Below are 25,023 nucleotides of genomic sequence, written 5' to 3' on the forward strand. Positions count from 1 at the left end.
CCTTTTCTCGTAGTCCGTAGAGCAGTGTTTCCCAACCACGGTCCTCAAGGCACACTAACAGCCCTGGTTTTAGTGATATCCAGGCTTGAACACAGGTGACTTAATTAGTACCTCAGTTATTTTGATTTAACCATCTGTGCTGAAGCCTGGATATCACTAAAACCTGCACTGTTGGTGTGCCCTGAGGACCGCAGTTGGGAATGCCTGCCGTAGAGGATGCTGGACGCCCGCCCAGCACTTCGTTATCCTGCAGTGGTTCTTTGATTCAGTACTGCCTTGTTCTTAGGTAAGTTCTGCATTTTTTTTACTGGTTTCAGTACTGTTTCAGCTGTTGCTGAGTTTCTGGCTTGTTGGCTGGGTTTTGCCTTGTATGTGTGAGCTGGTATGAATCTCGCCACTATCTGTGTATTTCCTTCTCTTGAAGTATGTTGTCTCCTCGGGCACAGTTTCTAGACTGAATCTGGTAGGAGGGGCATAGAGGGAGGAGCCAGCCCACACTCTCAAACTCTTAAAGTGCCCATGGCTCCCAAGGGACCCGTCTATACCCCATGGTACTTAATGGAACCACAGCATCCTCTATGGACTACGAGAAAAGGATTTACCGGTAGGTAATTAAAATCCTATTTTTTTCCCCTGCTCTGCCAGAGCCAATCACCGCTCCGTCAGCCTTCCTGCTCTCCTCTCTATTTCAGGTAAGTCCCAGGGTCCTAGTGCCTATCAGCTCACTGCTCCGGCTGACATCACCCAGTGATCAGGAGAACCCCTTATGCATTACTGAGCTCCATAAGGGAATAATTAGGGGATCTCACCCGGCTTATCCAGTACAATGGGTTATCGTGCAGTCAGTTACATTCCTGGTATTACAAATTAGGGGGGTCCATTACCAAGTGTCACATAGCCATTAAATATAGCAAGCTGCCTTTCCATGTTATTATCACACATTCTTCCCGGATCCCACATCACAGCGCTGCAGGGAAATGTTTGAAGGCTTCTGTCCCATCCCCAGAAAAACAAGTATAGAAGGTCATTCGCTGTCAGGTCACTCACTGTCCTGGGATTGTGGGATTGTGACACAGAGCAAAGGTGTAAGTAGAGCAAACGGGAACCCAGAGCCGTCACACAGCACAGAGAACACAGGAGGACGGCACGGAACAGTCACCATGAGGCGAGTAATCACACAATGATAATTAGGGGTTTGTGTAGATTTGTTACTGACAATAGTTTGTGGAAGATATATTTTGACTTTTGTGCTGATTTTACTTTTTCACTCTTAGTAATTAAACAGGTTTGAAATTTACATAAAGCTAAATTGTATTACAAAGGTGTTGGATAGAAACCTTGACAACCAGAGGCCCCTCCTCACCCCTGACTGGCCGGATTTCCCACTTATTAAACGTCCTATGTGACTATGGCCCTCATCAGGGCCGGTTCTGGCGCTCTGCGGGCCTCGGGCGGCAATAGGGGGTGTGGCTTCGTACAGGGGGCGTGGTCATTTACGCCCCCTGTACAGACTGAAATGATGTGCGGTGCGCATTGACGTCATCGCGCACCGCACAGCAAAGGTCCTCTCCACGAAGGGAAACTAGCCGCTAGAGATGAGCGGGTTCGGTTCCTCGGAATCCGAACCCCCCCGAACTTCAGCCTTTTTACACGGGTCCGAGGCAGACTCGGATCTTCCCGCCTTGCTCGGTTAACCCGAGCGCGCCCGAACGTCATCATCCCGCTGTCGGATTCTCGCGAGGCTCGTATTCTATCGCGAGACTCGGATTCTATATAAGGAGCCGCGCGTCGCCGCCATTTTCACACGTGCATTGAGATTGATAGGGAGAGGACGTGGCTGGCGTCCTCTCCGTGTAGATAGAGAGTGAGACACTTGATTTACTGGAGCATTAGGAGTACTCAGAGAGTGCAGAGTTTTGCTGATAGTTATACTAGTGACCACCAGTTTTATTTATTATTTAAAATCCGTTCTCTGCCTGAAAAAAAACGATACACAGTCACATACCATATCTGTGTTCAGCCTCAGTGTGCTGCATGATAATATCATCTATGTATATCTGACTGTGCTGAGTGCTCACTGCTCACACAGCTTAATTGTGGGGGAGACTGGGGAGCAGTTATAGCAGGAGTACATAACAGTGCACACTTTTGCTGCCAGTGTGACTGACCAGTGACCACCAGTATATTGTCTGCCTGAAAAAGTTAAACACTCGTGTGGTGTTTTTTTTTTTAATTCTATAAACGCATTCTGCTGACAGACAGTGTCCAGCAGGTCCGTCATTCATTATATTATAATATATACCTGCAGTAGTGATATATATACATTTTTTATATCATTATCATCCAGTCTATACTAGCAGACGCAGTACGGTAGTCCACGGCTGTAGCTACCTCTGTGTCGGCAGTGCTCGTCCATAATTGTATACCTACCTGTGGTGGGTTTTTTTTTTCTATCTTCTTCATACTAGTAGTTTAGGAGTCTGCTGACAGTGTCCAGCAGGTCCGTCATTATATAATATATACCTGTCCTGCAGTAGTGATATATATATATTTTTTATATCATTATCATCCAGTCTATACTAGCAGACGCAGTACGGTAGTCCACGGCTGTAGCTACCTCTGTGTCGGCAGTGCTCGTCCATAATTGTATACCTACCTGTGGTGGGGTTTTTTTTTTCTATCTTCTTCATACTAGTAGTTTAGGAGTCTGCTGACAGTGTCCAGCAGGTCCGTCATTATATAATATATACCTGTCCTGCAGTAGTGATATATATATATTTTTTATATCATTATCATCCAGTCTATACTAGCAGACGCAGTACAGTAGTCCACGGCTGTAGCTACCTCTGTGTCGGCAGTGCTCGTCCATAATTGTATACCTACCTGTGGTGGGTTTTTTTTTCTATCTTCTTCATACTAGTAGTTTAGGAGTCTGCTGACAGTGTCCAGCAGGTCCGTCATTATATAATATATACCTGTCCTGCAGTAGTGATATATATATATTTTTTATATCATCATCCAGTCTATACTAGCAGACGCAGTACGGTAGTCCACGGCTGTAGCTACCTCTGTGTCGGCAGTCGCTCGTCCATAATTGTATACCTACCTGTGGTGGTTTTTTTTTTTTCTATCTTCTTCATACTAGTAGTTTAGGAGTCTGCTGACAGTGTCCAGCAGGTCCGTCATTATATAATATATACCTGTCATGCAGTAGTGATATATATATATTTTTTTTATATCATTATCATCCAGTCTATACTAGCAGACGCAGTATGGTAGTCCACGGCTGTAGCTACCTCTGTGTCGGCAGTGCTCGTCCATAATTGTATACCTACCTGTGGTGGTTTTTTTTTTTCTATCTTCTTCATACTAGTAGTTTAGGAGTCTGCTGCTGACAGTGTCCAGCAGGTCCGTCATTATATAATATATACCTGTGCTGCAGTAGTGATATATATATATTTTTTATATCATTATCATCCAGTCTATACTAGCAGATGCAGTACGGTAGTCCACGGCTGTAGCTACCTCTGTGTCGGCAGTGCTCGTCCATAATTGTATACCTACCTGTGGTGGTTTTTCTTTTTTCTATCTTCTTCATACTAGTAGTTTAGGAGTCTGCTGACAGTGTCCAGCAGGTCCGTCATTATATAATATATACCTGTCCTGCAGTAGTGATATATATATATTTTTATATCATTATCATCCAGTCTATACTAGCAGACGCAGTACGGTAGTCCACGGCTGTAGCTACCTCTGTGTCAGCAGTGCTCGTCCATAATTGTATACCTACCTGTGGTGGTTTTTTTTTTTCTATCTTCTTCATACTAGTAGTTTAGGAGTCTGCTGACAGTGTCCAGCAGGTCCGTCATTATATAATATATACCTGTCCTGCAGTAGTGATATATATATATTTTTTATATCATTATCATCCAGTCTATACTAGCAGACGCAGTACGGTAGTCCACGGCTGTAGCTACCTCTGTGTCGGCAGTGCTCGTCCATAATTGTATACCTACCTGTGGTGGGGTTTTTTTTTTCTATCTTCTTCATACTAGTAGTTTAGGAGTCTGCTGACAGTGTCCAGCAGGTCCGTCATTATATAATATATACCTGTCCTGCAGTAGTGATATATATATATTTTTTATATCATTATCATCCAGTCTATACTAGCAGACGCAGTACGGTAGTCCACGGCTGTAGCTACCTCTGTGTCGGCAGTCACTCGTCATCCATAAGTATACTAGTATCCATCCATCTCCATTGTTTACCTGAGGTGCCTTTAAGTTGTGCCTATTACAATATGGAGAACAAAAATGTTGAGGTTCCAAAAATAGGGAAAGATCAAGATCGACTTCCACCTCGTGCTGAAGCTGCTGCCACTAGTCATGGCCGAGACGATGAAATGCCATCAACGTCGTCTGCCAAGGCCGATGCCCAATGTCATAATACAGAGCATGTAAAATCCAAAACACCAAATATCAGTAAAAAAAGGACTCAAAAATCTAAAATAAAATCGTCGGAGGAGAAGCGTAAACTTGCCAATATGCCATTTACCACACGGAGTGGCAAGGAACGGCTGAGGCCCTGGCCTATGTTCATGGCTAGTGGTTCAGCTTCACATGAGGATGGAAGCACTCAGCCTCTCGCTAGAAAAATGAAAAGACTTAAGCTGGCAAAAGCACAGCAAAGAACTGTGCGTTCTTCGAAATCACAAATCCACAAGGAGAGTCCAATTGTGTCGGTTGCGATGCCTGACCTTCCCAACACTGGACGTGAAGAGCATGCGCCTTCCACCATTTGCACGCCCCCTGCAAGTGCTGGAAGGAGCACCCGCAGTCCAGTTCCTGATAGTCAGATTGAAGTTGTCAGTGTTGAAGTACACCAGGATGAGGAGGATATGGGTGTTGCTGGCGCTGGGGAGGAAATTGACCAGGAGGATTCTGATGGTGAGGTGGTTTGTTTAAGTCAGGCACCCGGGGAGACACCTGTTGTCCGTGGGAGGAATATGGCCATTGACATGCCTGGTGAAAATACCAAAAAAATCAGCTCTTCGGTGTGGAAGTATTTCAACAGAAATGCGGACAACATTTGTCAAGCCGTGTGTTGCCTTTGTCAAGCTGTAATAAGTAGGGGTAAGGACGTTAACCACCTCGGAACATCCTCCCTTATACGTCACCTGCAGCGCATTCATCATAAGTCAGTGACAAGTTCAAAAACTTTGGGCGACAGCGGAAGCAGTCCACTGACCAGTAAATCCCTTCCTCTTGTAACCAAGCTCACGCAAACCACCCCACCAACTCCCTCAGTGTCAATTTCCTCCTTCCCCAGGAATGCCAATAGTCCTGCAGGCCATGTCACTGGCAATTCTGACGAGTCCTCTCCTGCCTGGGATTCCTCCAATGCATCCTTGCGTGTAACGCCTACTGCTGCTGGCGCTGCTGTTGTTGCTGCTGGGAGTCGATGGTCATCCCAGAGGGGAAGTCGTAAGACGACTTTTACTACTTCCACCAAGCAATTGACTGTCCAACAGTCCTTTGCGAGGAAGATGAAATATCACAGCAGTCATCCTGCTGCAAAGCGGATAACTGAGGCCTTGGCATCCTGGGCGGTGAGAAACGTGGTTCCGGTATCCATCATTACTGCAGAGCCAACTATAGACTTGATTGAGGTACTGTGTCCCCGGTACCAAATACCATCTAGGTTCCATTTCTCTAGGCAGGCGATACCGAAAATGTACACAGACCTCAGAAAAAGACTCACCAGTGTCCTAAAAAATGCAGTTGTACCCAATGTCCACTTAACCACGGACATGTGGACAAGTGGAGCAGGGCAGACTCAGGACTATATGACTGTGACAGCCCACTGGGTAGATGTATTGACTCCCGCCGCAAGAACAGCAGCGGCGGCACCAGTAGCAGCATCTCGCAAACGCCAACTCTTTCCTAGGCAGGCTACGCTTTGTATCACCGCTTTCCAGAATACGCACACAGCTAAAAACCTCTTACGGCAACTGAGGAAGATCATCGCAGAATGGCTTACCCCAATTGGACTCTCCTGTGGATTTGTGGCATCGGACAACGCCAGCAATATTGTGTGTGCATTAAATATGGGCAAATTCCAGCACGTCCCATGTTTTGCACATACCTTGAATTTGGTGGTGCAGAATTATTTAAAAAATGAGAGGGGCGTGCAAGAGATGCTGTCGGTGGCCAGAAGAATTGCAGGACACTTTCGGCGTACAGGCACCACGTACAGAAGACTGGAGCAACACCAAAAACGCCTAAACCTGCCCTGCCATCATCTGAAGCAAGAAGTGGTAACGAGGTGGAATTCAACCCTCTATATGCTTCAGAGGTTGGAGGAGCAGCAAAAGGCCATTCAAGCCTATACAACTGACCACGATATAGGAGGTGGAATGCACCTGTCTCAAGCGCAGTGGAGAATGATTTCAACGTTGTGCAAGGTTCTGCAACCTTTTGAACTTGCCACACGTGAAGTCAGTTCAGACACTGCCAGCCTGAGTCAGGTCATTCCCCGCATCAGGCTTTTGCAGAAGAAGCTGGAGACATTGAAGGAGGAGCTAACACTGAGCGATTCCGCTAGGCATGTGGGACTTGTAGATGGAGCCCTTAATTCGCTTAACAAGGATTCACGGGTGGTCAATCTGTTGAAATCAGAGCACTACATTTTGGCCACCGTGCTCGATCCTAGATTTAAAACCTACATTGTATCTCTCTTTCCGGCAGACACAAGTCTGCAGGGGTTCAAAGAACTGCTGGTGAGAAAATTGTCAAGTCAAGCGGAACGCGACCTGTCAACATCTCCTCCTTCACATTCTCCCGCAACTGGGGGTGCGAGGAAAAGGCTCAGAATTCCGAGCCCACCCGCTGGCGCTGATGCAGGGCAGTCTGGAGCGACTGCTGATGCTGACATCTGGTCCGGACTGAAGGACCTGACAACGATTACGGACATGTCGTCTACTGTCACTGCATATGATTTTCTCACCATTGAAAGAATGGTGGAGGATTATATGAGTGACCGCATCCAAGTAGGCACGTCAGACAGTCCGTACTTATACTGGCAGGAAAAAGAGGCAATTTGGAGGCCCTTGCACAAACTGGCTTTATTCTACCTAAGTTGCCCTCCCACAAGTGTGTACTCCGAAAGAGTGTTTAGTGCCGCCGCTCACCTTGTCAGCAATCGGCGTACGAGGTTACTTCCAGAAAATGTGGAGAAGATGATGTTCATTAAAATGAATTATAATCAATTCCTCCATGGAGACATTCACCAGCAGCAATTGCCTCCACAAAGTACACAGGGAGCTGTGATGGTGGATTCCAGTGGGGACGAATTGATAATCTGTGAGGAGGGGGATGTACACGGTGATGAATCGGAGGATGATGATGAGGTGGACATCTTGCCTCTGTAGAGCCAGTTTGTGCAAGGAGAGATTAATTGCTTCTTTTTTGGTGGGGGTCCAAACCAACCCGTCATTTCAGTCACAGTCGTGTGGCAGACCCTGTCACTGAAATGATGGGTTGGTTAAAGTGTACATGTCCTGTTTATACAACATAAGGGTGGGTGGGAGGGCCGAAGGACAATTCCATCTTGCACCTCTTTTTTCTTTCATTTTTCTTTGCGTCATGTGCTGTTTGGGGAGTGTTTTTTGGAAGGGCCATCCTGCGTGACACTGCAGTGCCACTCCTAGATGGGCCAGGTGTTTGTGTCGGCCACTAGGGTCGCTTAGCTTACTCACACAGCTACCTCATTGCGCCTCTTTTTTTCTTTGCGTCATGTGCTGTTTGGGGAGTATTTTTTGGAAGGGCCATCCTGCCTGACACTGCAGTGCCACTCCTAGATGGGCCAGGTGTTTGTGTCGGCCACTTGGGTCGCTGAGCTTAGTCACACAGCTACCTCATTGCGCCTCTTTTTTTCTTTGCGTCATGTGCTGTTTGGGGAGTGTTTTTTGGAAGGGCCATCCTGCGTGACACTGCAGTGCCACTCCTAGATGGGCCAGGTGTTTGTGTCGGCCACTAGGGTCGCTTAGCTTACTCACACAGCTACCTCATTGCGCCTCTTTTTTTTCTTCTTTGCGTCATGTGCTGTTTGGGGAGTATTTTTTGGAAGGGCCATCCTGCCTGACACTGCAGTGCCACTCCTAGATGGGCCAGGTGTTTGTGTCGGCCACTTGGGTCGCTGAGCTTAGTCACACAGCTACCTCATTGCGCCTCTTTTTTTCTTTGCGTCATGTGCTGTTTGGGGAGTGTTTTTTGGAAGGGCCATCCTGCGTGACACTGCAGTGCCACTCCTAGATGGGCCAGGTGTTTGTGTCGGCCACTAGGGTCGCTTAGCTTACTCACACAGCTACCTCATTGCGCCTCTTTTTTTCTTTGCGTCATGTGCTGTTTGGGGAGTGTTTTTTGGAACGGCCATCCTGCGTGACACTGCAGTGCCACTCCTAGATGGGCCAGGTGTTTGTGTCGGCCACTTGGGTCGCTGAGCTTAGTCATCCAGCGACCTCGGTGCAAATTTTAGGACTAAAAATAATATTGTGAGGTGTGAGGTGTTCAGAATAGACTGAAAATGAGTGGAAATTATGGTTATTGAGGTTAATAATACTTTGGGATCAAAATGACCCCCAAATTCTATGATTTAAGCTGTTTTTTAGGGTTTTTTGAAAAAAACACCCGAATCCAAAACACACCCGAATCCGACAAAATAAATTCGGTGAGGTTTTGCCAAAACGCGTTCGAACCCAAAACACGGCCGCGGAACCGAACCCAAAACCAAAACACAAAACCCGAAAAATTTCCGGTGCACATCTCTACTAGCCGCGTACGCGTCTAGTTTCCCTTACCAGCGGCAGCGGCCAGCAGCAGCAGGGGGGCAGCGGGCAACGGGGGGCACACAGCAGCAGCGGATCTTGCCCTGGTGCGGTGCCCTCCGGATGGCGCCCTGCGTCCTCCAGAAGGCGGCGCCCCGGGCAAAAGTCCTGCTTGCCCGTGGCAAGATCCGCTACTGGCCCTCATTCCGAGTTGATCGCTTGCTAGCTGCTTTTAGCAGCATTGCACACGCTAGGCCGCCGCTCTCTGCGAGTGTATTATTGCTTAGCAGAATTGCGAACGAAAGGATCGCAGCGCGGCTACAAAAAAAAGAGTGTGCAGTTTCTGAGCAGCTCGAGACTTACTCCTAGCTAGCGATCACTGCAGTCTGTTTAGTTCCTGGTTTGACGTCACAAACACGCCCTGCGTTCGGTCAGCCACTCCCCCATTTCTCCAGCCACTCCTGCGTTTTTACCTGGCACGCCTGCGTTTTTTAGCACACTCCCGGAAAACACTCAGTTACCACCCAGAAACACCCACTTCCTGTCACTCTAGCGATATAAAACAGTCGTTCGGCCATGTGTAAAACTGCAAAGTTTTGTGTGAAAGTACTTAGCGCGTGCGCACTGCGGCCCATACGCATGCGCAGAACAGCCGATTTTTAGCCTGATTGCTACGCTGCAACGAGCGATCAACTCGGAATGACCTCCTATGATCGTTGCATACAAATAGTTAGAGACACATTAACAGGAGAAGAAAAGCCAAAAGTGGGCAGATAAACACTGAGAGGTCTGCGTCATTCTGGGCGGGATGTACTAAAGGGAAGCTGCCGTAAAACCCCTGTCTTCAGGGGTTTTAGCGATTTTTCATATGTACTAACCCCCGGCCGCCACATTTACGCCCCTGAGGGTATCGCCGTCTTTGGATGGTGACACCCCATAGAAGCCTATGGGCTTCTTACTGCTGGCCGCTGCATCCCGCCGCCTCCGCCGCCCCCCCCGCCGCAGATGCCGACCCCCCTCCTCCCAGCATACCTCCTTCCAGGCAGCCCTGGTCCCGGAAGCTAAACTCCTCCTCCCCCTAGCAACATAGCCGGAGGTCCTTCCAGCTGCAGGGAGGAGGCGCCGGGGACAGCCTGCTGCTGATTCCCGGACAGGAAGGAGAGGGAGACCCCAGGGAGGTGACGTAGACCCCCCGCACACCACCTCACAGGTATCACGGGAGGCTTCCGTCACCGCATTGTACATATGAAATTAGCATCACTGTGATGTATGTTAATACATCCCGCCCTCTGTGTGATATCAGGTAATCATGGCCAGTGCCCTAGGCTTCAGTCACATTTCTTCCTTCCCCCAGCACCTACTTCCCAGTCCCTTAGACACTTGTGCATAATAAAAATAATAATCCTTCCATCTCCTGGATGGCTGGTGAAGCTGCACCCCAATTGCACACGTGTCTGCTGCCACAGGACTTCTGGGTGGGTGGTGCTCAGATCCCCGGGGACACTGCTGCCACAGGACTTCTGGGTGGTGCTCAGATCCCCGGGGACACTGCTGCCACAGGACTTCTAGGTGGTGCTCAGATCCCCGGGGACACTGCTGCCACAGGACTTATGGGTGGTGCTCAGATCCCCGGGGACACTGCTGCCACAGGACTTCTGGGTGGGTGGTGCTCAGAACCCCGGGGACACTGCTGCCACAGGACTTCTGGGTGGGTGGTGCTCAGATCCCCGGGGACACTGCTGCCACAGGACTTCTGGGTGGGTGGTGCTCAGAACCCCGGGGACACTGCTGCCACAGGACTTCTGGGTGGGTGGTGCTCAGATCCCCGGAAACACTGCTGCCACAGGACTTCTGGGTGGTGCTCAGATCCTGGGGACACTGCTGCCACAGGACTTCTGGGTGGTGCTCAGATCCCGGGGACACTGCTGCCACAGGACTTCTGGGTGGTGCTCAGATCCCGGGGACACTGCTGCCACAGGACTTCTGGGTGGGTGGTGCTCAGATCTCGGGGACACTGCTGCCACAGGACTTCTGGGTGGGTGGTGCTCAGATCCCCGGGGACACTGCTGCCACAGGACTTCTGGGTGGGTGGTGCTCAGATCCCGGGGACACTGCTGCCACAGGACTTCTGGGTGGGTGGTGCTCAGATCCCCGGGGACACTGCTGCCACAGGACTTCTGGGTGGTGCTCAGATCCCCGGGGACACTGCTGCCACAGGACTTCTAGGTGGGTGGTGCTCAGATCCCCGGGGACACTGCTGCCACAGGACTTATGGGTGGTGCTCAGATCCCCGGGGACACTGCTGCCACAGGACTTCTGGGTGGTGCTCAGATCCCCGGGGACACTGCTGCCACAGGACTTCTGGGTGGGTGGTGCTCAGAACCCCGGGGACACTGCTGCCACAGGACTTCTGGGTGGGTGGTGCTCAGATCCCCGGGGACACTGCTGCCACAGGACTTCTGGGTGGGTGGTGCTCAGAACCCCGGGGACACTGCTGCCACAGGACTTCTGGGTGGTGCTCAGATCCTGGGGACACTGCTGCCACAGGACTTCTGGGTGGTGCTCAGATCCCGGGGACACTGCTGCCACAGGACTTCTGGGTGGTGCTCAGATCCCCGGGGACACTGCTGCCACAGGACTTCTGGGTCAGTGGTGCTCAGATCTCAGGGACACTGCTGCCACAGGACTTCTGGGTGGGTGGTGCTCAGATCCCCGGGGACACTGCTGCCACAGGACTTCTGGGTGGGTGGTGCTCAGATCCCCGGGGACACTGCTGCCACAGGACTTCTGGGTGGGTGGTGCTCAGATCCCGGGGACACTGCTGCCACAGGACTTCTGGGTGGGTGGTGCTCAGATCCCCGGAGACACTGCTGCCATAGGGCTTCTGGGTGGGTGGTGCTCAGATCCCGGGGACACTGCTGCCACAGGACTTCTGGGTGGGTGGTGCTCAGATCCCCGGGGACACTGCTGCCATAGGACTTCTGGGTGGGTGGTGCTCAGATCCCGGGGACACTGCTGCCACAGGACTTCCCGGTGGGTGGTGCTCAGATCCCGGGGACACTGCTGCCACAGGACTTCTGGGTGGGTGGTGCTCAGATCCCGGGGACACTGCTGCCACAGGACTTCTGGGTGGTGCTCAGATCCCTGGGAACACTGCTGCCACAGGACTTCTGGGTGGTGCTCAGATCCCCGGGGACACTGCTGCCACAGGACTTCTGGGTGGTGCTCAGATCCCCGGGGACACTGCTGCCACAGGACTTCTGGGTGGGTGGTGCTCAGAACCCCGGGGACACTGCTGCCACAGGACTTCTGGGTGGTGCTCAGATCCCCGGGGACACTGCTGCCACAGGACTTCTGGGTGGGTGGTGCTCAGATCCCCGGGGACACTGCTGCCACAGGACTTCTGGGTGGGTGGTGCTCAGATCCCCGGGGACACTGCTGCCACAGGACTTCTGGGTGGTGCTCAGATCCCCGGGACACTGCTGCCACAGGACTTCTGGGTGGGTGGTGCTCAGATCCCGGGGACACTGCTGCCACAGGACTTCTGGGTGGGTGGTGCTCAGATCCCGGGGACACTGCTGCCATAGGACTTCTGGGTGGGTGGTGCTCAGATCCCGGGGACACTGCTGCCACAGGACTTCTGGGTGGGTGGTGCTCAGATCCCGGGGACACTGCTGCCACAGGACTTCTGGGTGGGTGGTGCTCAGATTCCCGGGGACACTGCTGCCACAGGACTTCTGGGTGGGTGGTGCTCAGATCCCCGGGGACACTGCTGCCACAGGACTTCTGGGTGGGTGGTGATCAGATCCCCGGGGACACTGCTGCCACAGGACTTCTGGGTGGGTGGTGCTCAGATCCCCGGGGACACTGCTGCCACAGGACTTCTGGGTGGGTGGTGCTCAGAACCACGGGGACACTGCTGCCACAGGACTTCTGGGTGGGTGGTGCTCAGATCCCGGGGACACTGCTGCCACAGGACTTCTGGGTGGGTGGTGCTCAGATCCCCGGGGACACTGCTGCCATAGGGCTTCTGGGTGGGTGGTGCTCAGATCCCGGGGACACTGCTGCCACAGGACTTCTGGGTGGGTGGTGCTCAGAACCCCGGGGACACTGCTGCCACAGGACTTCTGGGTGGGTGGTGCTCAGATTCCCGGGGACACTGCTGCCACAGGACTTCTGGGTGGGTGGTGCTCAGATCCCCGGGGACACTGCTGCCACAGGACTTCTGGGTGGGTGGTGCTCAGATCCCCGGGGACACTACTGCTGCCACAGGACTTCTGGGTGGGTGGTGATCAGATCCCCGGGGACACTGCTGCCACAGCACTTCTGGGTGGGTGGTGCTCAGATCCCCGGGGACACTGCTGCCACAGGACTTCTGGGTGGGTGGTGCTCAGATCCCCGGGGACACTGCTGCCACAGGACTTCTGGGTGGGTGGTGCTCAGATCCCGGGGACACTGCTGCCACAGGACTTCTGGGTGGGTGGTGCTCAGATCCCCGGGGACACTGCTGCCATAGGGCTTCTGGGTGGGTGGTGCTCAGATCCCGGGGACACTGCTGCCACAGGACTTCTGGGTGGGTGGTGATCAGATCCCCGGGGACACTGCTGCCACAGGACTTCTGGGTGGGTGGTGCTCAGATCCCCGGGGACACTGCTGCCACAGGACTTCTGGGTGGGTGGTGCTCAGATCCCCGGGGACACTGCTGCCACAGGACTTCTGGGTGGGTGGTGCTCAGATCCCGGGGACACTGCTGCCACAGGACTTCTGGGTGGGTGGTGCTCAGATCCCCGGGGACACTGCTGCCATAGGGCTTCTGGGTGGGTGGTGCTCAGATCCCGGGGACACTGCTACCACAGGACTTCTGGGTGGGTGGTGCTCAGAACCCCGGGGACACTGCTGCCACAGGACTTCTGGGTGGGTGGTGCTCAGATTCCCGGGGACACTGCTGCCACAGGACTTCTGGGTGGGTGGTGCTCAGATCCCCGGGGACACTGCTGCCACAGGACTTCTGGGTGGGTGGTGCTCAGATCCCCGGGGACACTACTGCTGCCACAGGACTTCTGGGTGGGTGGTGATCAGATCCCCGGGGACACTGCTGCCACAGCACTTCTGGGTGGGTGGTGCTCAGATCCCCGGGGACACTGCTGCCACAGGACTTCTGGGTGGGTGGTGCTCAGATCCCCGGGGACACTGCTGCCACAGGACTTCTGGGTGGGTGGTGCTCAGATCCCGGGGACACTGCTGCCACAGGACTTCTGGGTGGGTGGTGCTCAGATCCCCGGGGACACTGCTGCCATAGGGCTTCTGGGTGGGTGGTGCTCAGATCCCGGGGACACTGCTGCCACAGGACTTCTGGGTGGGTGGTGCTCAGATCCCCGGGGACACTGCTGCCATAGGACTTCTGGGTGGGTGGTGCTCAGATCCCGGGGACACTGCAGACACAGGACTTCCCGGTGGGTGGTGCTCAGATCCCGGGGACACTGCTGCCACAGGACTTCTGGGTGGGTGGTGCTCAGATCCCGGGGACACTGCTGCCACAGGACTTCTGGGTGGGTGGTGCTCAGATCCCGGGGACACTGCTGCCACAGGACTTCTGGGTGGGTGGTGCTCAGAACCCCCGGGGACACTGCTGCCACAGGACTTCTGGGTGGTGCTCAGATCCCTGGGAACACTGCTGCCACAGGACTTCTGGGTGGTGCTCAGATCCCCGGGGACACTGCTGCCACAGGACTTCTGGGTGGGTGGTGCTCAGAACCCCGGGGACACTGCTGCCACAGGACTTCTGGGTGGTGCTCAGATCCCCGGGGACACTGCTGCCACAGGACTTCTGGGTGGGTGGTGCTCAGAACCCCGGGGACACTGCTGCCACAGGACTTCTGGGAGGGTGGTGCTCAGATCTCCGGGGACACTGCTGCCACAGGACTTCTGGGTGGTGCTCAGATCCCCGGGACACTGCTGCCACAGGACTTCTGGGTGGGTGGTGCTCAGATCCCGGGGACACTGCTGCCACAGGACTTCTGGGTGGGTGGTGCTCAGATCCCCGGGGACACTGCTGCCATAGGACTTCTGGGTGGGTGGTGCTCAGATCCCGGGGACACTGCTGCCACAGGACTTCTGGGTGGGTGGTGCTCAGATCCCGGGGACACTGCTACCACAGGACTTCTGGGTGGCTGGTGCTCAGAACCCCGGGGACACTGCTGCCACAGGACTTCTGGGTGGGTGGTGCTCAGATTCCCGGGGACACTGCTGCCACAGGACTTCTGGGTGGGTGGTGCTCAGATCCCCGGGGACACTGCTGCCACAGGACTTCTGGGTGGGTGGTGCTCAGATCCCCGGGGACACTGCTGCCACAGGACTTCTGGGTGGGTGGTGCTCAGATCCCCGGGGACACTGCTGCCACAGGACTTCTGGGTGGTGCTCAGATCCCGGGGACACTACTGCCACAGGACTTCTGGGTGGTGCTCAGATCCCTGGGGACACTGCTGCCACAGGACTTCTGGGTGGGTGATGCTCAGATCCCCGGGGACACTGCTGCCACAGGACTTCTGGGTGGGTGGTGCTCAGATCCCCGGGGACACTGCTGCCACAGGACTTCTGGGTGGTGCTCAGATCCCTGGGGACACTGCTGCCACAGGACTTCTGGGTGGGTGGTGCTCAGATCCCCGGGGACACTGCTGCCACAGGACTTCTGGGTGGTGCTCAGATCCCTGGGGACACTGCTGCCACAGGACTTCTGGGTGGGTGGTGCTCAGATCCCCGGGGACACTGCTGCCACAGGACTTCTGGGTAAGTGGTGCTCAGATCCCCGGGGACACTGCTGCCACAGGACTTCTGGGTGGTGCTCAGATCCCTGGGGACACTACTGCCACAGGACTTCTGGGTGGGTGGTGCTCAGAACCCCGGGGACACTGCTGCCACAGGACTTCTGGGTGGTGCTCAGATCCCGGGGACACTGCTGCCACAGGACTTCTGGGTGGTGCTCAGATCCCTGGGGACACTGCTGCCACAGGACTTCTGGGTGGTGCTCAGAACTAGAGATGAGCGCCTGAAATTTTTCGGGTTTTGTGTTTTGGTTTTGGGTTCGGTTCCGCGGCCGTGTTTTGGGTTCGAACGCGTTTTGGCAAAACCTCACCGAATTTTTTTTGTCGGATTCGGGTGTGTTTTGGATTCGGGTGTTTTTTTCCAAAAACACTAAAAAACAGCTTAAATCATAGAATTTGGGGGTCATTTTGATCCCAAAGTATTATTAACCTCAAAAACCATAATTTACACTCATTTTCAGTCTATTCTGAATACCTCACACCTCACAATATTATTTTTAGTCCTAAAATTTGCACCGAGGTCGCTGTGTGAGTAAGATAAGCGACCCTAGTGGCCGACACAAACACCGGGCCCATCTAGGAGTGGCACTGCAGTGTCACGCAGGATGTCCCTTCCAAAAAACCCTCCCCAAACAGCACATGACGCAAAGAAAAAAAGAGGCGCAATGAGGTAGCTGTGTGAGTAAGATTAGCGACCCTAGTGGCCGACACAAACACCGGGCCCATCTAGGAGTGGCACTGCAGTGTCACGCAGGATGGCCCTTCCAAAAAACCCTCCCCAAACAGCACATGACGCAAAGAAAAAAAGAGGCGCAATGAGGTAGCTGTGTGAGTAAGATTAGCGACCCTAGTGGCCGACACAAACACCGGGCCCATCTAGGAGTGGCACTGCAGTGTCACGCAGGATGTCCCTTCCAAAAAACCCTCCCCAAACAGCACATGACGCAAAGAAAAAAAGAGGCGCAATGAGGTAGCTGTGTGAGTAAGATTAGCGACCCTAGTGGCCGACACAAACACCGGGCCCATCTAGGAGTGGCACTGCAGTGTCACGCAGGATGGCCCTTCCCAAAAACCCTCCCCAAACAGCACATGACGCAAAGAAAAAAAGAGGCGCAATGAGGTAGCTGTGTGAGTAAGATTAGCGACCCTAGTGGCCGACACAAACACCGGGCCCATCTAGGAGTGGCACTGCAGTGTCACGCAGGATGTCCCTTCCAAAAAACCCTCCCCAAACAGCACATGACGCAAAGAAAAAAAGAGGCTTTTTACTGATATTTGGTGTTTTGGATTTGACATGCTCTGTACTATGACATTGGGCATCGGCCTTGGCAGACGACGTTGCTGGCATTTCATCGTCTCGGCCATGACTAGTGGCAGCAGCTTCAGCACGAGGTGGAAGTGGATCTTGATCTTTCCCTAATTTTGGAACCTCAACATTTTTGTTCTCCATATTTTAATAGGCACAACTAAAAGGCACCTCAGGTAAACAATGGAGATGGATGGATTGGATACTAGTATACAATTATGGACGGGCTGCCGAGTGCCGACACAGAGGTAGCCACAGCCGTGAACTACCGCACTGTACTGTGTCTGCTGCTAATATATAGACTGGTTGATAAAGAGATAGTATACTCGTAACTAGTATGTATGTATAAAGAAAGAAAAAAAAACCACGGTTAGGTGGTATATACAATTATGGACGGGCTGCCGAGTGCCGACACAGAGGTAGCCACAGCCGTGAACTACCGCACTGTACACTGGTTGATAAAGAGATAGTAGTATACTCGTAACAACTAGTATGACACTATGACGACGGTATAAAGAATGAAAAAAAAACCACGGTTAGGTGGTATATATTATAATAATAATACAATTATGGATGGACGGACTGCCTGCCGACTGCCGACACAGAGGTAGCCACAGCCGTGAACTACCGCACTGTACACTGGTTGATAAAGAGATAGTAGTATACTCGTAACAACTAGTATGACACTATGACGACGGTATAAAGAATGAAAAAAAAACCACGGTTAGGTGGTATATATTATAATAATAATACAATTATGGATGGACGGACTGCCTGCCGACTGCCGACACAGAGGTAGCCACAGCTGTGAACTACCGCACTGTACACTGGTTGATAAAGAGATAGTAGTATACTCGTAACAACTAGTATGACACTATGACGACGGTATAAAGAAAGAAAAAAAAATACCACAGTTAGGTGGTATATATTATAATAATAATACAATTATGGATGGACGGACTGCCTGCCGACTGCCGACACAGAGGTAGCCACAGCCGTGAACTACCGCACTGTACACTGGTTGATAAAGAGATAGTAGTATACTCGTAACAACTAGTATGACACTATGACGACGGTATAAAGAATGAAAAAAAAACCACGGTTAGGTGGTATATATTATAATAATAATACAATTATGGATGGACGGACTGCCTGCCGACTGCCGACACAGAGGTAGCCACAGCCGTGAACTACCGCACTGTACACTGGTTGATAAAGAGATAGTAGTATACTCGTAACAATTAGGATGACACTATGACGGTATAAAGAATGAAAAAAAAACCACGGTTAGGTGGTAGGTATATAATAATAAATAATACAATTCTGGTCGGACGGACTGCCTGCCGTGTGCCGACACAGAGGTAGCCACAGCCGTGAACTACCGCACTGTACACTGGTTGATAAAGAGATAGTAGTATACTCGTAACAATTAGGATGACACTATGACGGTATAAAGAATGAAAAAAAAACCACGGTTAGGTGGTAGGTATATAATAATAAATAATACAATTCTGGTCGGACGGACTGCCTGCCGTGTGCCGACACAGAGGTAGCCACAGCCGTGAACTACCGCACTGTACACTGGTTGATAAAGAGATAGTAGTATACTCGTAACAATTAGGATGACACTATGACGGTATAAAGAATGAAAAAAAAACCACGGTTAGGTGGTAGGTATATAATAATAAATAATACAATTCTGGTCGGACGGACTGCCTGCCGTGTGCCGACACAGAGGTAGCCACAGCCGTGAACTACCGCACTGTACACTGGTTGATAAAGAGATAGTAGTATACTCGTAACAATTAGGATGACACTATGACGGTATAAAGAATGAAAAAAAAACCACGGTTAGGTGGTAGGTATATAATAATAAATAATACAATTCTGGTCGGACGGACTGCCTGCCGTGTGCCGACACAGAGGTAGCCACAGCCGTGAACTACCGCACTGTACACTGGTTGATAAAGAGATAGTAGTATACTCGTAACAATTAGGATGACACTATGACGGTATAAAGAATGAAAAAAAAACCACGGTTAGGTGGTAGGTATATAATAATAAATAATACAATTCTGGTCGGACGGACTGCCTGCCGTGTGCCGACACAGAGGTAGCCACAGCCGTGAACTACCGCACTGTACTGTGTCTGCTGCTAATATAGACTGGTTGATATTTAAAGAGATATTAGTAGTATACAACAATACTATACTGGTGGTCAGGCACTGGTCACCACTCCTGCAGCAAAAGTGTGCACTGTTAATTAATATAATTGTACTCCTGGCTCCTGCTAACAACCTGCAGTGCTCCCCAGTCTCCCCCACAATTAATTATAAGCTTTTAATTTATACATTGATGACTGTGCAGCACACTGGGCTGAGCTGAGTGCACACAGACTGAGTCACACTGTGTGACTGACTGTGCTGTGTATCGTTTTTTTTTTCAGGCAGAGAACGGATATAGCAGAGAGAAGTGAACGGATATATTATATTAAATAAAAGTTAACTAGCAACTGCACTGGTCACTGACTGTGGTAAACTAACTCTGTCTGCGACTCTGCACAATCTCTCTCTATCTAATCTATCTATCTCTATTCTAATGGAGAGGACGCCAGACACGTCCTCTCCCTATCAATCTCAATGCACGAGTGAAAATGGCGGCGACGCGCGGCTCCTTATATAGAATCCGAGTCTCGCGATAGAATCCGAGCCTCGCGAGAATCCGACAGCGTCATGATGACGTTCGGGCGCGCTCGGGTTAACCGAGCAAGGCGGGAAGATCCGAGTCGCTCGGACCCGTGGAAAAAAAAGTGAAGTTCGTGCGGGTTCGGATTCAAAGAAACCGAACCCGCTCATCTCTACTCAGAACCCCGGGGACACTGCTGCCACAGGACTTCTGGGTGGGTGGTGCTCAGATCCCCGGGGACACTGCTGCCACAGGACTTCTGGGTGGTGCTCAGATCCCCGGGGACACTGCTGCCACAGGACTTCTGGGTGGGTGGTGCTCAGAACCCCGGGGACACTGCTGCCACAGGACTTCTGGGTGGGTGGTGCTCAGATCCCGGGGACACTGCTGCCACAGGACTTCTGGGTAGGTGGTGCTCAGATCCCCGGGGACACTGCTGCCACAGGACTTCTGGGTGGGTGGTGCTCAGATCCCCGGGGACACTGCTGCCACAGGACTTCTGGGTGGTGCTCAGATCCCCGGGGACACTGCTGCCACAGGACTTCTGGGTGGGTGGTGCTCAGATCCCCGGGGACACTGGCTGATAGCAATAAGCAGAGACTTACTGGATCCCTCCTGCACGTGCATCAGCTGGCATTGCCAGGTCACAGGTTCTCAATGCACTGGAAGATCGCTCCTGGGCACCCAGGTGCAGAATCAATGAAAATTAATTTAAAAAATAGTAATAAAAAGATAAAAATAATAGGATTTTAAATACCTACCGATAAATCCTTTTCTAATAGTCCATAGGGCTTACTGGGAATCCATTTAGTACCATGGGGTATAGACGGGTCCACTAGGAGCCATGGGCACGTTAAGAAGTTTAACTACATGAACTGGCTCCTCCCTCTATGCCCCTCCCACCAGACTCAGTTACGGAAACTGTGCCCGGAGGAGACGGACATACTTCGAGAGAAGGAAAATACTAGAATAGCAAAGTGGTGAGATTTCGAACCTGCACACCCATCACAAGAGGATAGCCTAGCTAACATAGGCGTGCGCAGACGCCGACATGCGGGTGCCGCTCCGGACTCCCCCCCCCAGCGGCATTATAGTCTACTCTCACCTCCCCTGTCCTGGATATAGACTGCTTATCTGGGCGGCCCAGGTGAGCAGTCTTATGTCCCAGTGGAAGGGGTGGAGGACACAGAGCCGGCCCTAACCAATATGATGCCCTAGGCGAGATTTTGGCTGGTGCCCCCTAGCACCACCGCTAGTTCCGCCCCTGACCCTGCACCCCTTTCCCAGCACCATCATCCCCCACCCTTAGCAGTCATTTTTTTATTTTCCTACCCCCTGTAATTTAAATAAGAACAGTGCGCACATTCGGTGTACAGCCCAAAAAGGTATGTGTTTTTGCTGGCAAGGGGCATGGCCACACAATAGTACCCCCAATTCAAAATTATACCTCACAGTAGTGCAATTTTATTCACAATTTATCATATGATAGTGTCCCTTATTCACATTACATCACACAGTAGTACCAATTTACCAAATATACGTTACTTCTCACAGTAGTGCCCCTCATTCACATAACATCATACTGAATTGCTCCTTATTCACATTACACCACACCATATTGCTCTTTATTCACATTACACCACACCATATTGCTCTTTATTCACATTAGATGACACAGTAGTGCCCTTTCTATACGTTACGCCACATAGTAGAACACCTTATACACATAATACCACACAGTAATGCCCCTTAAACATATGACACACATTATTAATGTCCTAATAAACATAGTGCGCCTTACACATTATGCCAACCTTTATTAATGCCCTTATACACATAATTTCCCATACACATATGCCGCACATTGTTAATGCCCTTATACACATAATGACACACATCATTTTCCTTACACATATGCCGCACATTATTAGTGCCCTTATACACATAATGACACACATAGTGCCCTTTACATATATGTTACACATTATTATACAAATAATGACACATACAGTTCCTGGCGTGAGTCAACTGGCAGCTGTGCTAACGTCGGATGTCTATTTTTTATGAAAATGCATCTTATTTGCATTGCTATGTGGCTAGGATGCACAAGCAGCTTCTGCTGATTAAATTATATGCAGCATGTCTATATTCTGTGTGCAACTGTGGCTGTATCTGCATACGAAATGCTGCACACAGAATATAGGCATGCCGCATATCATTTTAATCAGCAGAAGCTGCTTGTGCCCCTTGGCATACCAGATGCCCTAGGCAATAGCCTAGTTTGCCTATGCCTAAGGCCGGCTCTGGGAGGACATAGTCTGTTACCTGGCGGAGGGGGGGGGAGGAGTCCGGAGCGGCACCCGCATGTCGGCGTCTGCGCACACCTATGCTAGCTAACCACAACTTGAAACAGGAACAGCAATAGCTGAACCAAACAACAGTTAACAAATAACTTACAGGCAAACGCAGCACTGGACGGGCGCCCAGCATCCTCTACGGACTACGAGAAAAGTATTTACCGGTAGGCATTTCAAATCCTATTTTCTCTTATGTCCTAGAGTATACTGGGGTCCACATTAGTACCATGGAGATGTACCAAAGCTCCCAAACCAGGTGGGAGAGTGCTGAGGTTTCTGAAGAACTGAGTGACCAAACTGAAGGTCCTCAGAGGCCAAAGTATCGAACTTGTAGAACTTAGCAAACGTGTCGAACTAGCTGCTCGGAAGAGCTGTAAAGCCGAGACCCCCCCCTTCCCCCCCCGGGCATCCGCCCAGAAGGAACCCACCGACCTAGTAGAGTGGGCCTGAACAGATTTTGGAATCGGCAAACCTGCCGTGGAATAAGCATGTTGGATAGTGAGCCTGATCCAGCGTGCAATGGACTGCTTTGAAGCAGGACATCCAATCTTATTGCATCATAGAGAATGAACAGCGAATCCGATTTCCTGTACGAGTCGTTCTTTTCACATATATCTTCAAAGCCCGTACCACATCCAAGGACTATGAAACAGTAGATGTGTCGGCAACAACCGGAACTGCAATTGGCTGGTTGATGTGAAATGCCGACACCACCTTAGGAAGAATTGCCGACGAGACTGAGCTCAGCTCTGTCCTCATGGAAAATCGAGTAGGAACTCTTGTGAGACAATAACACCAGTTTCTTCCATGTAACACACTTTCCTTCAACCTCCAGTAACTGTTCAAACCAGTCCTGTTTGAAGAAACCGCAGAACCAACTGGAGATCCCCCTAATGGAGCCCAGCCACGCTGCTCTGCCCCACTTGTCTGAGAAGGAATACTACACTGAGTACACACTAGTGAACCCCCAGGAGAAGAGGAACACTGTGCTTTACATGTAACACATTCTTTGTCTGACATCCTTGCAGCAGAATGGCATACACACATGAAATGGTTAACAACACAATTAACCCACACAGAGCCCTTCAGGAGAGACCCAGATATAGAGAAACCAGCGCACGGCGCCCTTATTGCTAAAGCAAGTTTAGCCTGGTCGCAGAATAAGTACCCAGATTGGGGACTTAGTACACTATATATCGCTCCCTCCCTGCTATAATCCCCTGGTACCGCTGAGGTAAACTGGAGGCTGTCCGGAGGAGCTGCGCGTCCCTGAAGTCAGTGTATGTGTTGATGCAGTGTGTAAAATGGCGCCTGTGAGCTGCTGGATCCGCTCATAGTGAAGCCCCGCCCCTTCAATGGCACACGGTCTTTCCGCATATTTTTATACTGGCTGAGGTAATTTTGTGCCTAAAATGGAGTCAGCCCCCTTTTAAGTCTGTAATGCCAGTCTGAGTACTGTGTACACTAGTGATGTGCACCGGAAATTTTTTGTGTTTTGTGTTTTGGTTTTGGATTCGGTTCCGCGGCCGTGTTTTGGATTCGGACGCGTTTTGGCAAAACCTCCCTGAAATTTTTTTGTCGGATTCGGGTGTTTTTTTTTACAAAAACCCCTCAAAAACAGCTTAAATCATAGAATTTGGGGGTCATTTTGATCCCATAGTATTATTAACCTCAATAACCATAATTTCCACTCATTTCCAGTCTATTCTGAACACCTCACACCTCACAATATTATTTTTAGTCCTAAAATTTGCACCGAGGTCGCTGGATGGCTAAGCTAAGCGACACAAGTGGCCGACACAAACACCTGGCCCATCTAGGAGTGGCACTGCAGTGTCAGACAGGATGGCACTTCAAAAAAATAGTCCCCAAACAGCACATGATGCAAAGAAAAAAAGAGGCGCACCAAGGTCGCTGTGTGACTAAGCTAAGCGACACAAGTGGCCGACACAAACACCTGGCCCATCTAGGAGTGGCACTGCAGTGTCAGGCAGGATGGCACTTCAGAAAAATTGTCCAAAAACAGCACATGATGCAAAGAAAAAAAGAGGCGCACCAAGGTCGCTGTGTGACTAAGCTAAGCGACCCAAGTGGCCGACACAAACACCTGGCCCATCTAGGAGTGGCACTGCAGTGTCAGACAGGATGGCAGATTTAAAAAATAGTCCCCAAACAGCACATGATGCAAAGAAAAAAAGAGGTGCACCAAGGTCGCTGGATGGCCAAGTTAAGCGACCCAAGTGGCCGACACAAACACCTGGCCCATCTAGGAGTGGCACTGCAGTTTTCTAGCGAGAGGATGAGTGCTTCCATCGTCATGTGAATCTGAACCACTAGCCATGAACATAGGCCAGGGCCTCAGCCGTTCCTTGCCACTCCGTGCCGTAAATGGCATATTGGCAAGTTTATGCTTCTCATCAGACGCTTTCAATTTTGATTTTTGGGTCATTTTACTGAACTTTTGTTTTTTGGATTTTACATGCTCTCTACTATGACATTGGGCATCGGCCTTGGCAGACGACGTTGATGGCATTTCATCGTCTCGGCCATGACTAGTGGCAGCAGCTTCAGTACGAGGTGGAAGTGGATCTTGATCTTTTCCTATTTTAACCTCCACATTTTTGTTCTCCGTTTTTTAATGTGTGGATTTATATGCCAGTATCAATAGCAATGGCCTACTACTATATATACTGCGCACAACTGAAATGCACCACAGGTATGGATGGATAGTATACTTGACACAGAGGTAGGTAGAGCAGTGGCCTTCCGTACCGTACTGCTATATATACTGGTGGTCACTGTCAGCAAACTGCAAAACTAAAATGCACCACAGGTATAGAATCTAGATGCAGAGCCGGCCATAGGCATAGGCAAACTAGGCAATTGCCTAGGGCATTTGATATGCCTAGGGGCATCAGCAGCTTCTGCTGATTAAAATGATATGCAGCATGCCTATATTCTGTGTGTAGCATTTCATATGCAGATACAGCCACAGTCTCACACAGTATATAGGCATGCTGTATATCATTT

At 50.9% G+C, this 25,023-nt stretch overlaps 1 protein-coding gene across 1 annotated transcript in view; it reads left to right on the top strand.

The window, feature by feature from the left end:
• Nucleotides 1-962: 962 nt before the first annotated feature.
• Nucleotides 963-25,023, top strand: part of MASP2 (MBL associated serine protease 2) — a 900,889-nt gene continuing 876,828 nt past the window's right edge. Inside the window, exon 1 of the mRNA XM_063948680.1 lies at nucleotides 963-1,165. Within this exon, the coding sequence (XP_063804750.1) occupies nucleotides 978-1,165 (188 nt within the window). The 5' untranslated portion in view covers nucleotides 963-977. The remainder of the gene's footprint in view (nucleotides 1,166-25,023) is intronic.

Source organism: Pseudophryne corroboree, assembly GCF_028390025.1.
Source record: "Pseudophryne corroboree isolate aPseCor3 chromosome 10 unlocalized genomic scaffold, aPseCor3.hap2 SUPER_10_unloc_1, whole genome shotgun sequence".
Lineage (NCBI taxonomy): Eukaryota > Metazoa > Chordata > Amphibia > Anura > Myobatrachidae > Pseudophryne > Pseudophryne corroboree.